General features: G+C 37.7%; 1 protein-coding gene across 3 annotated transcripts in view; it reads right to left on the bottom strand.

Annotated features, from left to right (window-relative positions):
• The window catches only part of MACROH2A1 (macroH2A.1 histone), a 38,087-nt gene extending 24,655 nt beyond the window's left edge, over positions 1-13,432 (bottom strand). For 2 of the 3 annotated variants that reach the window (XM_026687064.2, XM_026687029.2), the window contains exons 1-2: positions 13,338-13,432; positions 4,164-4,364 (exon numbers count right to left, since the gene is read on the bottom strand). In XM_026687064.2, the coding sequence (XP_026542849.1) occupies positions 4,164-4,335 (172 nt within the window). In that variant the 5' untranslated portion in view covers positions 4,336-4,364; positions 13,338-13,432. Of the gene's footprint in view, positions 1-4,163; positions 4,365-12,826; positions 12,913-13,337 lie in introns of those variants that run through there. The other variant, XM_087955281.1, reaches the window with a different exon arrangement.
• Positions 13,433-17,915: the final 4,483 nt, after the last annotated feature.

Genomic DNA, 17,915 nt, shown 5'->3' with positions numbered 1-17,915 from the left:
GTGAAAAACAGTCACGTCACTGTTTTCAGTGCCACTGTAACTTTGAATGGCCACTAAACGATCCAAGGGTCCTTTTCCAAAAAGCAAGTGGGCTTTCTTGGTTTTTCTTCTTGAAAATGTTTTGCTTCTCATCCACTAAATGAACTATTGTAAGTCAAGGACTACCTACAATGGTCTTCAAAGACCAGGTACATGACTCCTTTTTTCAAAGACAGCAGCAAATCAACTTCAAAAATTTTGACTATAAAAATGCTTTGCTTATTCTTGCCACATTAGAGAACAGCATAAAGAGCCAACAGTTCCACAAGGGCAATTCTTGCCTAGAGGCCCTGCATTTCCTCATCCCAATTTCACTTCTTCATCACCTTTTGTAATTTCCTCCTAATTTCTCTGCCTGTTGTGCTCTCTGGTGCCGGCTTGATTTATGTGATTTCCTTCAAAACAGGCGGATCATCTGACTACGGTGGAAAGCCTTCTGGATGGGGGTCACCAATTCTGAGCTCAGAGATTTCAGTCCTTCAACAACATTGCCGGTCACAGATAATATGGAACCCATTTTTAGACATTTGCTACCAGAAAAATATACTTGCTGCTTATGAAGGGGTTCGTTGGCTGTATCAATCCGAGAATGTTTCAAGTAAGTATATTTTGTTTTCAGTATTAGTTGATCCATTTAACTTGGACACGCATAACATAAATAGAAATCATACCACGCAACATATGCAGGAATGACATGTATGCAAAAGGATACTGTCATTTTTCACTGAAAACTTTTTATTCCCTCTTAGGATGCATTTTAAGTAATATTCAAAACTTATAAATGTTATTCATCAAATCAAATTAGTTTTACACATCACAGAGGTTGCAATAAACATCCTTTAAAAATTATGTTTTATGACTCGGATACAATTGCCCCATGTTTTTAAATTACTTCAATTTTTCCAGAGAAGGAAAAAAGTAATATTGCGGGTTGAGTTCAAGATAATGGAACAACCAACATAATGAGGACTTAAAATGATAAGTAAAACAAACTGGCAAGAGAGAGCTTTATTGTTCAAGCGTTCAATGCCTTAGCATAAGTCTTCATCCATGAATTATGATTCTACAGAAATCTGATTTTTTACATCTGAAATTTCTTGAGGATTTTGGTGATGCCATAACACACAAGAACAAACTCTCAAAATCAGCAACTCCAAGGAGAAGTTACAATCCTGGGATTTATTTATTTTTTTGCATTGTTTGTTTTAAATTTATAAAATGCATGTACTGGCAGTTCATTTCCAATTGAGGAAAAAGTTAATGGGCAAAACAGACAGTTCTAGGATTCTTCCTATTGCACTTTTCTAGCAAACTACATCCCAAGTATATTAGAGAAATGTATGGAAAGGAAAAATAGCAATTTAGCAGGCAAGTTTGCCGGGTAAAGAGTGAGTGGGCGGCGGGGGGGTTCCCATGGGCCACGTGGGTGGCGCAGCTTTGTGTTTCTGCGCAGCCTGGATTAATTGCTTTTGGGGGGGGGGTGCTCTAGGGGTGACATTTCTCTGCAGCCCATCAAAATTTTCTCGTGGCCCACTAGACACATGCTGCAACAGAGAATGCTTGCTTACTTGCTTGCTTACTTACTGCTAGATAACATTGCTTAATTATAGGGAACAGAAGCTATACAATGGATGAATTTTACTTGATCATTTAGACTAGTTTCTCAACTTTGACAATTTGAAGATGTGTGGACTTCAACTTCCAGAATTCTCTAGCCAGCATTCAGGTGGGCATTGATTCTGGGAATTGAAGTTCACGCATCTTAAATTTGTTCAGGTTGAAACAGTGCTCTAGACCAGCGGTCAACAACTGGTGGTCCATGGACCACTGGTGGTCCACGAGAAAATGTTGGTGGTCCACAAAAAAATTATTTGCATTTGTTATATTGCATTAAATCAGGGGTCCTCAAAAACGCCCCCTGGGCCGGGTACTACCAGCCAGGTACATGCAATGAGCATTTGTGTTGCTGCAGAGTCTCCCCCTTCGGGGTCTTTTTGTGTGGGTCAGTGGGGAGCAGAAATTCCGACTTGAGGTCTGCTTCAGCCTACTGGTGCAGGGCTTTGGGCAAAGGCTGGAGGGAATGCTGCTGATGGCAAAGAGCCAGAAGGCCTTGTTTCAGTGGGACTGCATCATGGCCTGGAACTTGCCAACCATCTCAGCCTGCTAAGCCTCCAGGCGCTGGTACGTGGCTTTGCACTCCCGCAGGTCTTCCCTCTGCTTGGAATGCCTATGTAGAGGCCGGCGAGGTGCCCCTCAATGTAAGCGACATCAAGTTGGCCATGTCCACCCAGTCACATGACCATCTAGACACGCCCGACCAGCCAGTCATTAGGCAGATCATATTATTGGTCTGTGGGATTTAAAATTATGAATTTAGTGGTCCCTGAGTTCTGAAAGGTCGGTGCTCTAGACTAAGATTTCAAAGGACCATGAAATGGAGTACTTCTTGTTTGCTTGTTTCATAAAAGCAAATGACACATTCCCACTGCAAATAAACATTTTCACTTTTGATCATAATGATTTTAAATGGGCACAGTCATCAGAGTAATCAGACAAATGAAAGTGTCTTTTTCTGAACTTTGCTTATTTAAAAAAAATTAGTTAAACAGAAAAACCATGCAGGCAATTAAAAGAAAACATGTGCAGGAATACAAGCACAGAGTAATCACAGTTCCTCATAATGGAACTAATTAGAAGTAGACAATGGCTTCTTCTCAGTTCTTTCTATAATACCTTCCTTAGTGATTGCAGACCATGTTTACAAATTCCCAAGTTGCCGGATACTTCTACACTACCACCCCATCTTTGCCAACCTCCACATTTGATCTTCATGCTTCATTTTATTTCTCTGCTCAAGATACTTCAGCTGACAGAAATGAGGAAAACAGTTACATAATTGGAGGCATGTGTTGCACATAAACATTTGTAGCAATACATGTTGTTGCAAGTTGTTCTTTTAAATAAGACACACGGCAAAGATTATTTTGTAAAAGGACATGCAGTTTTGAATATTGTGATTTAGATTTCATGTCTGATAGTATTCCTTTTACTCCCAAGAAAAATGCATAATGATACAAATTTAGATATTTATATTACAATAATATACTAACTCAAGAATATACTACTTTGATCTCAAATATTTAGAGACTATCAGAAGACCTGGCAGTCTTAACAAATGGCAATTTCTAGATGACTATGGTTGGTCTTGAAAAGTTAAGCAGGGTCAAACCTGATTAGTAATTGGATGAAAAACTTAGGAAATGTCAGGTCTGAAAAAGTTTGGGGGGGGGGGAATCCCAAAGGCAATGATGCAAATAAAATTTGCATATTTTATCAAGAAACAATATGGATGTATCCATGTAATCAGTAATTGAATTAGACTTAAGGGCACATAAATTGAATAGTAGAAATACTTTAGCTTTATACTGATATTATTTAATATTAATCTACTTAATATTTAAAAGCAGCTCAGTATTACATCTTTTTAAAAATAAACATAATTCAGTTTTCTTAAAAGTTGTATGTTTAACTTTTACAAGTTTACAAAGAACAAAGAATCCTGCTAACCCTAGCTACCTATACCTCACCAGAATTTAGCCCAAGTGAAATTAACAAAACTTCATAAAGATACTTACAATCATTTTTCAGTACTGTACGTTTTAAAAATATAGGGTTTTTAAAATATTATCTTAGTTGCTTCTATTTTAAAAAGTTGACTTAAATTTCTATTTGTGGTCTTTTTCTTTTATAAAATCAAATTATGAGCAGAAACTTTATATGCATTAAAGATCACTGTTACACCCTGACCTTGATTCTTATTAGAAGCTTACATACTGTAAGGGTGCATGGGTATTTAAATATTACAAACAATTATTCAAAAGCTACAAATCTTCAGAGAAATCTATTGTAAATTCAATTTAAATTTTTTTTACAACTGCTCAAATTTTATGGTATTGTACTTCCAAGAATTAGAAAAAAGAAACCTGGATTAAAACTTGACAAACTGGATTATGTGCATAATGTTTCTATACCAAACCTCCTCCTCACTTTGTTCATGAATTCCGTTTATGATTATTTTATATTTTTATTGCTTTCTCACTATTGTCTTATTAAAATGAACTTACCAGTCAAGTATTCAAGTACTGCTGCCATATATACTGGAGCACCGACCCCAATTCTGTATTTTGGATGACCTTTCTTTATATAACGAAGCATTCGTCCAACAGGGAATATGACCCCAGCCTTTGCTGAGCGAGATGTTTTGGTTGACTTTTTCTTTCCACCCCTACTGGACATTTTTTTTCAAGGGGGTCTGGATCAGCACACTAAAAATAAAGAAGAAAGTAAGACCACCCATAAGTTTCATAATATTTATTCCAAATAATAAATAAAACCTGAATATTACAAAATATTAACAGCTAAATAAAGTCCATGATTTCTAACTGCACTGTGCAATTTCAATTGCCACATTATCACAAACACAGGATATTTACTGTATTTCAACAATGGTAATGGAATTAATCATTATTAGTATCAGTGGTGGGATTCAATTTTTTTTATTACCGGTTCTGTGGGTGTGGCTTGGTGGGCGTGGCAGGGGAAGGATACTGTAAAATCTCCAGTCAGAGGTGGTATTTGCCGGTTCTCTGAACTACTCAAAATTTCCGCTACCAGTTCTCCAGAACTTGTCAGAGCATGCTGAATACCATCTCTGATTAGTAAGTAAGCAAAATCAGCTTCCAAAATAAACAATATTTCACTGCATGATGCAACTTTTTGGATAGTAGATTTGTTTAGGTTATGTGACAAAGAAGATATAATAGAAGAAAGACAAAAAAGGCCTGATAAAATCTCTAAAGCAAAAGTAAAGTTTAATTCAAAATTCTCAAAAAACAAACTTATACACCGATGTGTATACATGTGCATCAAACACATAAAACTTGCCTGGGGTTTGGGCAATGTGCCAATAACATTCCCAATTAATATCCAGATCAGAAAAACCTGTTGATACAACAACACTAATTTTCCCTAGCCTATTTTTCCACCTATTAGTTGTTTCTAGAAATGGGTAATTTTGCTTCCTGTTTTTATAAAGACATGAAAACTTCCTCTATCAATTATTGCAAGATAGGGAGGGAGGGAGGGAAGGAGGAAGAAGATAGGATATACAGTATGGTTCTGGTTAGTCCCACTTGAATAAAGTTTGCTATCGGCACTTTTCACATGAAAGTACACTAGTCTTCAATATATCTTTTAAGTTTTTGGACTGACCTTTACAGCAAATTCCAAGGCTAGCAAGGCCTACTTCTTACTAAGTCCTGTAAACAACACTTGCATATACAATATATAGTCCTTTTATCTTTTTGGAAAGGATAAAGAGTTCCAATTAAATTCCTGGAATGTGGAATGGTGGAATTCATCTCCTTACCAATCAGACTTTTATGCCATTCCCCAGATGGAGTTTCATAAACTTCAGTCTGACAACTACTTTCCACAAACATAATTGCACTTGACACCCATGAAGGATGGCCAAAACCTGCAAGTTAATTTACTACCATGCACAACCTTTTAATGGATAATTCTGCGGAGTGCCTGTAATTTTTACCTTGCATTTTTCTAAAAGTATAGGCATTACCATAAAATGCTAAAAAGCTCTGTGGGGAGGTGTAGTTTACAAACTGTGGCTCTGCTGGGAACTGGTGGGTTTTTAAAAAAAAAATAAAAAAAAATCTTTCCAAAGACTTAAACTTTTGATTTCGTGTTGTGGCTTTTTTCCTTTACCAGTGTGGAGATAGACAGTTCCATAAACAAAATTTTATAAACCAAAGGAAAACCTATTGGCATTTATTGACCTTCTCAGGCAAAATTGATCTGACATCAAATGAAATTATTTCACAGTAATTTTTCTCACTCTTTCTTTTCCCTTCCCTGTTATTAAATAATGATATCTCTGTTTTGAATTTTTGATTTGCTTGCTCTCCATTCTTTTTTGACCCCACTTGGTTCAAATTCATCACTAAGTCTTTTTTGTGTATTTGCAACCAAGATCTATCAAAACACAAGTAAAGGCATTTCCAAACAAAATAGTTTATCCAGATTGATCCAATATTTAACTATTTCTATGAATGTTTTCATACAAGGCTGTAATGTCAGACAGATTGTAGTTAAACTTTTTATTATTCCATATATAGAAATTTGTTTATATTGCAGAACAGACGTACTATTTCAACTGAGGCTATCATGACAGTCCTAACTGAATATAGAATCTTTTCACAGCAACAACAATTGTTCAGAAACTTAATGAAGCATTGTAAAAAGTTAAGAAGCTTCACTCCATTCCTTTTTTCTTTTTCTTTTGGAATTAAAATAAAAATGAAAACTGGCATGTAACTAACAAAACATCTGGTTAATTCTGGCTCTTCCACCAGTCTTTAAAAACAATAGATGCCTCAATCACTCTGGAAATTGAGCATTATAAAACCATTCACAACTAAATAATAGTAATGGATATTTTTCATATTTTATATTGAAATGTCAATCTAAACCATTTAAAACAACTTTAAAACTACATCTATTGAATTTTTAAAATCTACCAGTTATTGAAAAGAGGCTGGTTTATTAATAACAGTTATAAAGTCAAATGCCACCTGAAGTTATTGTTTGAATATTTTCTTAAAGTTAATATACATATCACTGTAATTTGACAATTTCCATAAAGCTGTCCAATCTACCATTTTCCAACAGAATCCCAGAATTGGAACAACTAAATTCTAATCAACTAAATTCAAATAATTTTAATCAACTAAATTCAAATAATTTTAATCAACTAAATTCAAATAATATTCTAAATAAGATGCTAAACTTCTGTTAGTAGCTCAGAAATGAAGACAGGAGAAAAAAGTCATATCTGATCTGATCTCTTATAAGGCATGTATGTATGTATGTATGTATGTATGTATGTATGTATGTATGTATATGCCAACGTGTTCCAATTTCATTGGGTGTGCTACAATGTTGTATCCACATCAGATAGCATGCAAGTGATCTTAAAAAGCTAAGCAGAATTGAACTAGGTTAGGACTTGAATATCTCATGAATTACTAAGACTACAAGTCAAATTGGGGAAAAATCTTGAAGAAGATATTATTATTGCCACAATATGGCAAGACCATGAAGTCACCAGAAGCTCAACTAAAAGGATGTCAGCCCTGCAAGTTAGCCCAGACCAGAAATAGTAGCTCTATGTTTATTTTAAGATTATATTAACAGAATCATGCAAAGAAGTTATTTCTCCCCTCCTTTCCTTTTATTCTCCAGAAAACTAACATGGGTCCCGTCTGAAATATTTCCCATGCCCTCTCTTCCTTGGGGCTGATGTAGTTTTTACACACTGACTGTCCAATCTGCAGCTTTCCGACTCCTCTCCCAAGGCCACTTCCATATATCACTAGATCACTTCACGATCTTAACAGATGAAGACTGTTCCAATGAACAAGTTGGGCCACATATTTCACACTGACAAAGCTAGCTTCTGAAGCATATTTGTCAAGAAAGTTAATTTAATAATAGACTGACAGCTGGCCCTCAGAAGATGGGTGTTTCCTGTTTTTTCTCCACAGTGTAAAGCTGTCTCTTGCACTCTTACTGACAGATAGGATAGAATGCCAGATTAATACTGCACTATAGTTGTGTAACAGCATCAAGAAAATTACTCAGTGTAAAGTGGGGCTTTGTTAAAAAAAATGTACTGTTTCCTTCCTCTTTATTCAGCACTTAAAACACAGTGCTTGCTACAGAGACTATGCTAGAAGCTGTCTTTCTACCCAGAATTGTGGAATTTGAAACATTCTACTACAGAGTCTGTTCAAGAAAGTTTTATTTCCAACTCTATGCAGAATCATTTGTCTATACTCTATACTGTATACTGTATATTTAAGACAGTGAAATCAAAGCAACTTTCAAGCCCTATAAACCCTGAATATTCAAATGTTTTATAGAATCAGTACATTTGGCCCCAACTAATTATTATGACACAGGAAAACTTTAACCATCATAAATTGCCAATTTCAAAAGAAGATGCACATCTCTTTGGAACTACCCACATGTGAAAGGGTCTCCATTTTTCTCCCTGAACTGTTTAACTAACGAAAAGTAATCACCACTGTTAACATCCTTTTATGTGTCCTTGAGAAAATCAAGTAAGAACAAGCTTTAAGAACATACGGTTACTGTTGCTGAATCAAACAAAAGAGTTATTAGGAATCTTGGTGAGCATCTAGACACTAAGTTGAAGATCACAAACTGAGTACAATAGCAGGCTCTCAGTCCCAAGTCACCGACAACAAGATATATAAAATATATCCAGAATGATAACCAAACATTAGCATGTTTTTCATAAATTCTGTTTTCTTTTTAAAGTATCTTAGTTTGGTGGAGACTTGTTTCACACATTGTACTTCACAATAAGGTTTGAGTTTAGCTTAGGGTTTTGTGTAAAATCACTATGATTCAGGTCAATTGAAAAAAGTCAAGAGTTCCTTAGGCCATCAAGCCCAATCCTAATTAAAGCATCCCTACCATACAGGTATTAAGCTTCTTCTTGGACTTATATAACGACAGAGATCCCACAATTTCTCCAGACAATTGGAGATTATCAATACTCAATCAATATTGAAACTGAGATCTGATCAAGCATTCTCTTTATGCCACCCACATTGCATTTGCTTTCGTGCAGCCACATTATACTGCTGACTCATATTCAGTAAGAAGTCAGCTGCACTACACATTCCAATAAATCTTTAAGTATTATTTCCAAGCTAAGTAACTTACATCTGAGAATTTGATTTTTTTAAAATGTAAACAGCTAAGCATAAGTCTCCATTACATATTTATTTTGCAATTTCAACCCATTTCTATATCCCATCAAAATAACCCCAAAATTACTTTTGTCTTTTAATAAATGTATATGTCCTAATTTAGTGTTATCTGCAAATATGTTAATTTGTGTTGCTTTTAAAGTGCTCATACATAAATCTTTTCGTAATCTGGTCTAGAATCTTCCCAAGTAGTCTATATTTTGAGGTAGGCCAAGTTGTGAAACAGTGCAAGGATTAGAGGAATTGTACCGAATCTTGAAGACTGGCAGAGTTTCCCTCTTTCCATTCTTATACCCAACAGAATCAAAGTAGGGTTATTTTGAGTTTCTTTCTCACATTTTCCCCTTTTCCAGAATTGAGTTGTCTTTTATTTTTCCTTACTTCTTCCCACATATTTTCTTCAATTTGTAGTACACAGTTTGGAATTCTACCAGTAGCATTGCATTTTAAAAGACAATTGGAAATGAAAATTTCTTATCACTTAAAAATTGAAAGAAAAGTGTGTATGTGCCTCTAAGCAACACACCATATTATAGTTCCCCCTTTTTCCTGATTTTGAAGACACAGAGCTTTATACTTTTCCATTTATCTGGTACTCACCACTTCTGCAGATTTTTGAAACGTATTATGTAACATTTCAGCCAGACTTCAGTATCCTAGGATGCACTGAGATTTAAATACATTCAAAAGAAACATTCTCTACCCATGGCTCTGTCAACCTCAACTTTAATTCCTGTTCTTCACAGTTTCCTGATGGAACATAAATTTTCTTTGTTGAAAAAAATTGAACCAAAACCAAATCTGTTTAAATACCCTCATCTTAATTTCCCTTAAAATCAATAAACCATAGTTGAACAAACTTACTGAGTCTATCATCTGCACCTCTATAACTGTCTGGTTTGGTTCTGCAACCCAACAGGACAGAGACTTCAGAGGATAATTAGGACTGCAGAAAAAACAATTACTACCCACCTGCCTTCAATTGAGGACCTGTATACTGCACGAGTCAAAAAGAGGGCTGTGAAAATATTTACAGACCCCTCACATCCCAGACATAAACTGTTTCAACTCCTTCCCTCAAAACGACGCTATAGAGCACGGTACACCAGAACAACTAGACACAAGAACAGTTTTTTCCCGAAAGCCCTCACTCTGCTAAACGAATAATTCCCTCAACAATGTTCAACTATTTACAAAGTGTACACTACTATTACTGTTAATCTTCTCACCACTCCTTATCACCCATCCCCTCCCACTTGACTGTTTCCTAGTATGATTTGCTTGTTGACTGTACCCTATGACTATCATTAAATGTTGTACATTATGATTCTTGATTCTTAACGAATGTACCTTTTCTTTATGTATACTGAGAGTATTTACACCAAAACAAATTTCTTGTGTGTCCAATCACACTTGGCCAATAAAGTATTCTATTCTATTCTATCTATTCTTACACTTGATACTCAACCTAGCAATTGATTCTATTACAGTATATACATAAAGCTCTTAGGCAAACTTTTTTTAAAAGAATGAATGCGTGAAGTACTTATAGCCTTCTCACAATCTTTTTTTAAGCTGAGTATAAATCTGCTTTTTTGAAGCTATTAATGAAGCATTAATGACATACACACATGGAGTTCAGAAAGCATATTTGGTGGAACTGGGCCTTTCCATTTTATTGCTCTCTGCTGAAGGGAAAACATATTATGCTAATAAAACATAACCAAATATAATCAGGGAGGCAAAGTGAAAGAAAATGTTGATGTGGTTGGCAATATTTATGGTTGAAATATATATGCTATGTACTTCCTCATTCTGCAATATTTTTGTATTTTTGTGTAACCGTGTCATAAAACTGCTCTAGCTGAAGATATACGTTGGCTACTTGCCTACTTATGTATGCACTTCTTTTAGTGTGAGATTTTGCTTACATATACTCTCAGCACAAGACAACATAAATACATAGAATGCAGGGAAAAGCATAGCACAATGACAGTTATTCATCCTCCTCGAGTTTGTCAAGTAGTTTTTATTAAACCATTTTGATATTCTGGGATGGTGCTTTCATGCACATACACACTTTTGTTTCAATTCTTAAATGGTACATCAGTTTTATTTCCAATTATCTTCTTTTAAAATCTACTAATGCGACTGGCAGAATTCCAAATTGAATGTCTTAAATTCCAATGACTCTACAACTGCTGATACATTCCCTAACCAAAGACTATGTACAGACCGCATTCAGATGCAAACTCCAAATTTGTCACTGTCACTTGAACCAAGTTATTCAGATTCTGTTCTCAATTACACAAGTGTAAAGCTACAGTAGAAACAGTTGAAATATATATGGCAGTTGATAATAATCAATACTTATAATTAAGTATTTAATTATACACATAGTATAGGCATTACTGCACATTTCCTATTTGTAGAATCTGATTAGAGAAAGAAAGAAAAGTATAGGTTTAGTTAAATCTAAAGAAAGATTTAGTCAATTAAAAATGGCTGAATATGTGTCAAGAATAAAATATATTGCAAATCCACAACAGAAGTTTCTTAGTAAATTAATGTATTATCAAATATCAGTAACTACTATTCTGGTTTCTGACTGTCTTAAATATTAGGGTTATGCCATGTTTTGGATATGATTCCAAAAAACTGCTTTGGATTATGAGGATGCATGAATGTAATACCTATTACAATTCTTTAAAGCAGTGACATCTTTTCCAGGGTTCATAATAGCAGTTACAGAGAACAGCCATGCAATACCAGGAGAAAATGCAGCTGCTTCAAAAAGTTGCACACAGATGCTATATTTACTCCTCTGTATGCTCCAAATGGCTATTTTGAAATCAAATCTAAAGCATATAGAGTCCTACTAAAGATTTCTGTTCACCTACTCATGCATTTCTTGCCTGATTGAAAGAATGACTGACTTTGGGGCTTGTTCTTTTCAAACCCTAAGAAACAGAAGAAACGTGTAAGCTGGAGTAGTCCCCATACACCTGTTGCTAAGTAACATTCTCCCAATAGGCGTTAAGGCATAAATATTAATACTCTAGTGAGATGAACAAAATATCCGATCGTGAAAAACTGATATAACTCAACACAGCCAAAATCTACATATGGAGTTATGAATTAAGTCAGGGTAATAATAAGTAATAAGATAATTTGGTCCCCAAACTGAAAATGACAAAATACGTTTGCCAGGAAGTAAGTTTGAAATTTCATGCATGTACACTTCAGAGAAATATCCAAATTAGTAAGAAGTGTACTTCATACTTTGAACAGATTCAAACCGTATCTTATTAATATTGGGGGACCCACATGTAAACAAGCAGAGCTACCACAATTTGGACTTTATTCTCTTGTATGAGCTATGACTGCCCTTAATTCTTAACTCTTATTTCCACAATTCACCTTCTTCTGAAGTCTTTTTATAAACTGAAGGTCATAATTCAATTAACAGCTCTTCTAAACACATTTATTATTCATTTTATTATGGCTGCCCGCTTCAGAAGACAGGGTAAATCTTGCAGGTTCAGCATCACAGCTTTGGTTCAGATTTCTAAAATACTTTCTTAGATGTGTTTTGGTGTGTGTGTGTCCGTCCCCTTTCCTGACATGGTATTTTCCGCTACATTGTTTCATCCATCCCTTTGATAATGAGCTACTTTAAAAAGCTACTTTTGAGCAAAGCATTTTGGGCCAGGAGCATCCTTTGCCCTGAAACAAGGAACATGACCCCCATTAATTCCCCACCCCCAGCATTTCTATTTGCAATCCCGGTTCGTTATCTGTTCGTGTCCAATGACCCGAGTTGAGATGAAAGGGGAAAGTGAAGGACGGTCGGAGGGAGGGAGGAGAAACGTAACCGAAGCAAACCAAACCATTTTTCTTTAATTTTTTACATTGGGGAGCAACAGAGCTGTTTTCCTCGGGATTTGCGGATCGCTTCCCGATCCGACCCTGCTCGAGCTGAAGTCAAAATGAGAATAGATGCAACGAGAGAGGAGAGAGTTTATTTCCTGGTTCTCTTTTAAGGGCATAGCGGGGAAGTCTTCCAGCTCTCTCTTAACCCTGTCGATCCCGAGAGAGGGATCTTTTCTCTCCCATGCCCCACCCCCCACTGAGATCCCAGATGCCAAAAAAAGTCGCGGCTGAGCTCTCCCAAAGATCGCCCAAGAGCCGAACTTGGCGGCGACTGCCGGGCAGGCAAGACAGGGGCTGCTGCCTGCAAAACGGACACCTCCGGGGCTGCAACGGCAAGAGAAAGAAAGAGCGAAGAGCCAGCCGTTTCCCAACCCCACCTTCCCAAGCGACCGAGAGAAGAGCGGCGAGCATTCAGAGGACAAGCCCCGCCGCCGGGCAGCCTTCGCGTCCTGGAGGCTCCGGGCAAGAAACGCGGCGTGGATCACTTACGGCGCAGCGGGGTCGGCGGCAGCGGTAGCAATGCGTCCCCCCCTCCCGGCTTCTCCCGCTCCCCTCTGAGCTCCGTCACGCGTGAACTGGAACGATTCAGGCGAACGTGCAAGCGCGTCCCACAATGCACAGCGCGCAGCCCTCGTCACATCCCCTCCTCCTACCCCGACTCGGGGCCTCGGCGCGCTCGCTCGGCGGCACGACACCTTCTTTCCTTCCCATCTTCCTCCCTCTCATTCCCTTCCTTCCTTCTTTCCTCCCTCCCTCCTTCTTCCCGTCTTCCTCCCTCCCTCTTATTCCCTTCCTTCCTCCCTTCCCATCTTTCTACCTCCCTCTGTCATTCCCTTCCCTCCCTCCCTCCTCCCATCTCATCTCCCTCCCTTTCATTCCCTCCCTCCCTCCTTCCCATCTTCCTCCCTCCCTCATTCCCTCCCTCCCACCCCTCCTTCCCTTCCTCTTCCTCCCTTCCTCCTCCTTCCCTCCCTCTCTCCCATCCCATCTTCCTCCCTTCCTCCCTCTCATTCCCTTCCTCCCTCCCTCCTCCTTCCCATCTTCCTCCCTCCTTGCCCTCTTCCTCCCTCCCTCCATTCCCTTCCTTCCTTCCCTCCCTCATTCCCTCCTCTCTCCCATCCCATCTTCCTCCTTCCTCCCTCTCATTCCCTTCCCATCCCATCTTCCTCCCATCTTCTTCCCTCTCATTCCCTTCCTCCCTCCTTCCATCTTCCTCCCTCCATTCCCTCCTCTCTCCCATCCCATCTTCCTCCCTCTCATTCCCTTCCTTCCTCCCTCCCTCCTTCCCATCTTTCTCCCTCCTTCCCTTCTTCCTCCCCACTTGGGCCCCCCTCCACTGATTGCCCTCTCTCTGGTCACGGGCCAGCAGTGGAATGGATCACAGCCAGTGGCAAGGGGGCACTGCTGCCAGGCCTCCACGTTAAGAGGACCGCAGGTAAATCCCCTGCGATGCCGCCTGCTGGGTCCCCCTTGTCCGCTGCCTCCCTGGCCCTGGCCCTCGACAGCCGCCAAGAGGCATCTGGCCAGAGGAGGAGCAGCCATTGAAATGGTGGAAGCCAGAGTACATCACTGGGGAAAAGGTTGCAGTCTGAGATGCAAAGCACATGTACGCATTTTCTCTCTGCTGCAGATTTTCCTGAATCTTTTATTTCCTGAAGGATCTAGGCTGTTTTCTGGAGGATTCTGCTTCCCAGGCTCTTAATTGGTTCCAGCCCTCCTTGGCTCCGAGTTCTCTTTCAGAATTAGACCTCTTGAACAGCTGTCAAACTTTGGGACTGGTTCATAAGAGCCATGTTTAGTGGCAGTGATAAATGACCCTGACCTATTTAGCTGATCTAGCATTTGCAAAATCCTGAGGACATAGCACAATATTAAGATTCTGAGTTTAGATTTACGTTGCTACTATTGCAACAAATGAGCATATCCTAAAATTGTCTCAATATTAAATTGTACATAGTTTAAAAATCCATTTTATACCTATCTAGCTGAAATACATAAACAATATTGATCACTCTGTTTAAGTACGAATGTTCCTAATTTGGTAAGACTTTCAGGTGCTTTTATGTGGCCACAGTTGCATCTTTGCTCACGGGCAGCAGCAGCTGCTCCTGTTATTGAGTGAGAATGCAGGAAATAATATCTAAGAAATAAAAACTTACAATGTGGATCCATGGATGCTTCCAGGATTTCATTTATAGTAACTTTCAGCAAAGAATAAAGCCCATTAAGAGTCTATTTATTTATTGATAGACTTGGGGAGCAAGCATCAGCATCATCAGAACAAAGGCCAAGCAAATGAAGGGCTAAAACAAACAAACAAACCCCATTTAAGGTAAAGAAACATTCTGTACTGGAAGTAATAGCTGATTGGAAGCTAATGAAGAAAATTTTGAATAGAGTCCTAAGGGGACTTGGATGTGGTAATAATGCTCTAGGAGTTGTTAAGTATAAACGTTTATTATGCCTGCTGAGAAGAGATGAAAGGTGAGGATATTCCAAATAAGAAGATGAAAGCATGGGAGGTATATGTTTAGAAGTGAGACATCTCTCCCCACCTTCCAGCCTATGTATTACTCATGAATATAGGTTCCATGCAATTAAAGAAGATGGTAATTCTTTTTTTAATAATAAAAACAAAAAATAAAACCATCTTTCAGTTATATAGTGTGTCATCTGGGTACATATATCTTGTGTACATATTAATATTTGTATACATTGGTTCTGCCAATTTTGATAGCTTCCCTAGCCTCTGATGTTCTTAGAAAGGAAATTATTCATGTAGCACTTTTTGTTCATAGACACACACTTCAGTGAAGTGGAGCTTCTTTATGCTATTTTAAGGGGTCATAAAGACCAGTCAGGCTCTTTATTATGTTTTAAGAGTGATGTCTTTTGACTTAATTGTTGTGTTTGCTTATAGTTTTAGAATAATAAACATCACAAAACTACGTTGCTTTTTCTTTTTTAATTGTGTAACTTATTCTGTTGTTACCCACTTTAAGCCAGATTACAGGTTGGGAATGTGCAGAAACTAAATGAACTCACCAATTGCATCAAAATAAAAGATACAGGATATATAGGATTAAAAAAAGAGTTGATATTAAATGTGAATTGGATATTACATTTATATAAAGTAACAATATGTGTTTCAAAATAAATATAATACAGGTAGTTCTCAACTTACGACCACAATTCAGCCTAAAATGTTGGTTGCTAAGTGAGACAGTTGTTAAGTGAATTTTTCCCCATTTTACGACCTTCCCTGCCATAGTTGTTAAGTGAACCACCACAGTTGTTATGTTAGTAACACAGTTGTTAAGTGCATCTGGCTTCCCCATTGACTTTGCTTGTCAGAAGATCGCAAAAAGTTATCACATGACTCCAGGACACTGCAGCCATCATAAATATGAGTCAGCTGCCAAATGTCTGAATTTTCATCACATGACCCTGGGGATGTTGCAATGGTTGTAAGCATGAAAAATGGTCATAAGTCAGGTTTTTTTCAGAGCAGTTATAACTAAAAGAACTGTTGCAAGTCGAGGTTTACCTGTACACAATATGCTATGTAAAAAAGACTTCTTTATTCTTGAAAGGGGAAATGCTAGCAGAAATGGTGCAGTTATTATTTTCAACCAGTAGAGGGCACTGTGCACACTTGCATATATCATTACAAAGTGTTTTTCCTCCTTCAAATAACAGAATAACAGAGTTGGAAAGGACCTTAGAGGTCTTCTAGTCTAACCCCCTGCTTAAGCAGGAGACCTTATACCATTCCAACAAGTGAAACAAAATACAAATTTTAAAAATACAACAGATTTTAAAAATACATATAATAAACTAGAATGTAATATTGCCCACAAAAGAAATTTATAATCCAGACTAATTTTGTATTAGAAATGTAATAAGACTTTCAACAATTACTTGCTAGGTTTCATGCACTGTATGGATTTTCTTAAAGTGCTTCAGTATTTTGTTCCTTAGCACTAATTATTTTTTTCTACCAGGAGATTTTTCCATAAACTGCCAAATTTTTGGTGCTGTGGTATAACAAATAAAAGGCCACTCCTTTGCATTTAGAATGACACAACTGTGTTGTGAGGAAGAAGAAAACATGTTCAAATAAACATGTTTTAATAAAGAACCTTGAGTTGATGCCAGTCTCGGAGTTAATGATTAATTCAGACAATTTCTGGAACCCTGACAGTTGTAAGTAAAAAGTTCATTATTATATTAACTCTTGTACAAAACAGCACCTGAAACAAAAATTAAGTGGATATGAGGAACCTTTCAGTTATAGCACTTGAGCTCAGGATATCATTTGCTTTATAGGAAGTAAAAAGGAACAAAAAAAGCAAAACCAGAAGAAAATAGAAAAATGTTGAGAAACAGCCAAAGACATCACGAACCGAAAGCTATTGTGTACTGTACTCAAATCAAGCATCATGATCTGGTTGTTCCAATTTGCATGGATGACACTGGCTGATGCCTTTCATTTATCACTGACTGGAGAAACCCTTCACAATAAGTTCAGCTTCCCATTTGTCTCCAGGTGATGAAATAGAAAATATATTAAAGAGACTGCTGGAACAAAATTGAAAAACTGCAATGTGGGCATTGCTACTAAACTGAACATTCTTTTTTCTAAAAGAAAAGCAAGTGTGCGCAACTGTGTTCTGGATCAGTTAATACTTATAAGTTGTTTTCAAGCCTGTGTAGAGCTGCAATCCAACTGGAAATGACTAAGGTGTGAGTGATGGTAAGCAAGGCCTCTTGATCCAAGAATGGGCACAATTGGCACAAAAGATGTACCTGTGCAAATGCCCTCTAGCGGCGGCCTCTTCCTCAGGCAAGAGCTCTTGAGTCTAGGAGCACCCTAATTTTTGCACAGGCTCAGTACCAGGGAATGTAACCCTTTCCAGTAGGCAGTATGCAAGCAACTGTAATCAATCAATGCCTTTCCATTCATAGAGCTATTTTCTCCCCACTTATCATTTCCATCAATGTTGATGAGTAGAAGAGGATGTCTACTAACTTTGGTGCTAAATAACTCTAGAGAAAGTCACAATT

This window comes from Notechis scutatus, chromosome 2 (assembly GCF_049901735.1).
Source record: "Notechis scutatus isolate UNSWTSFEM ecotype Mainland chromosome 2, rNotScu1.2, whole genome shotgun sequence".
Taxonomy (NCBI): Eukaryota; Metazoa; Chordata; class Lepidosauria; order Squamata; family Elapidae; genus Notechis; species Notechis scutatus.
Note: the sequence above shows the minus strand (reverse complement) of the source record. Positions and strands in the feature narration are given on the sequence as shown.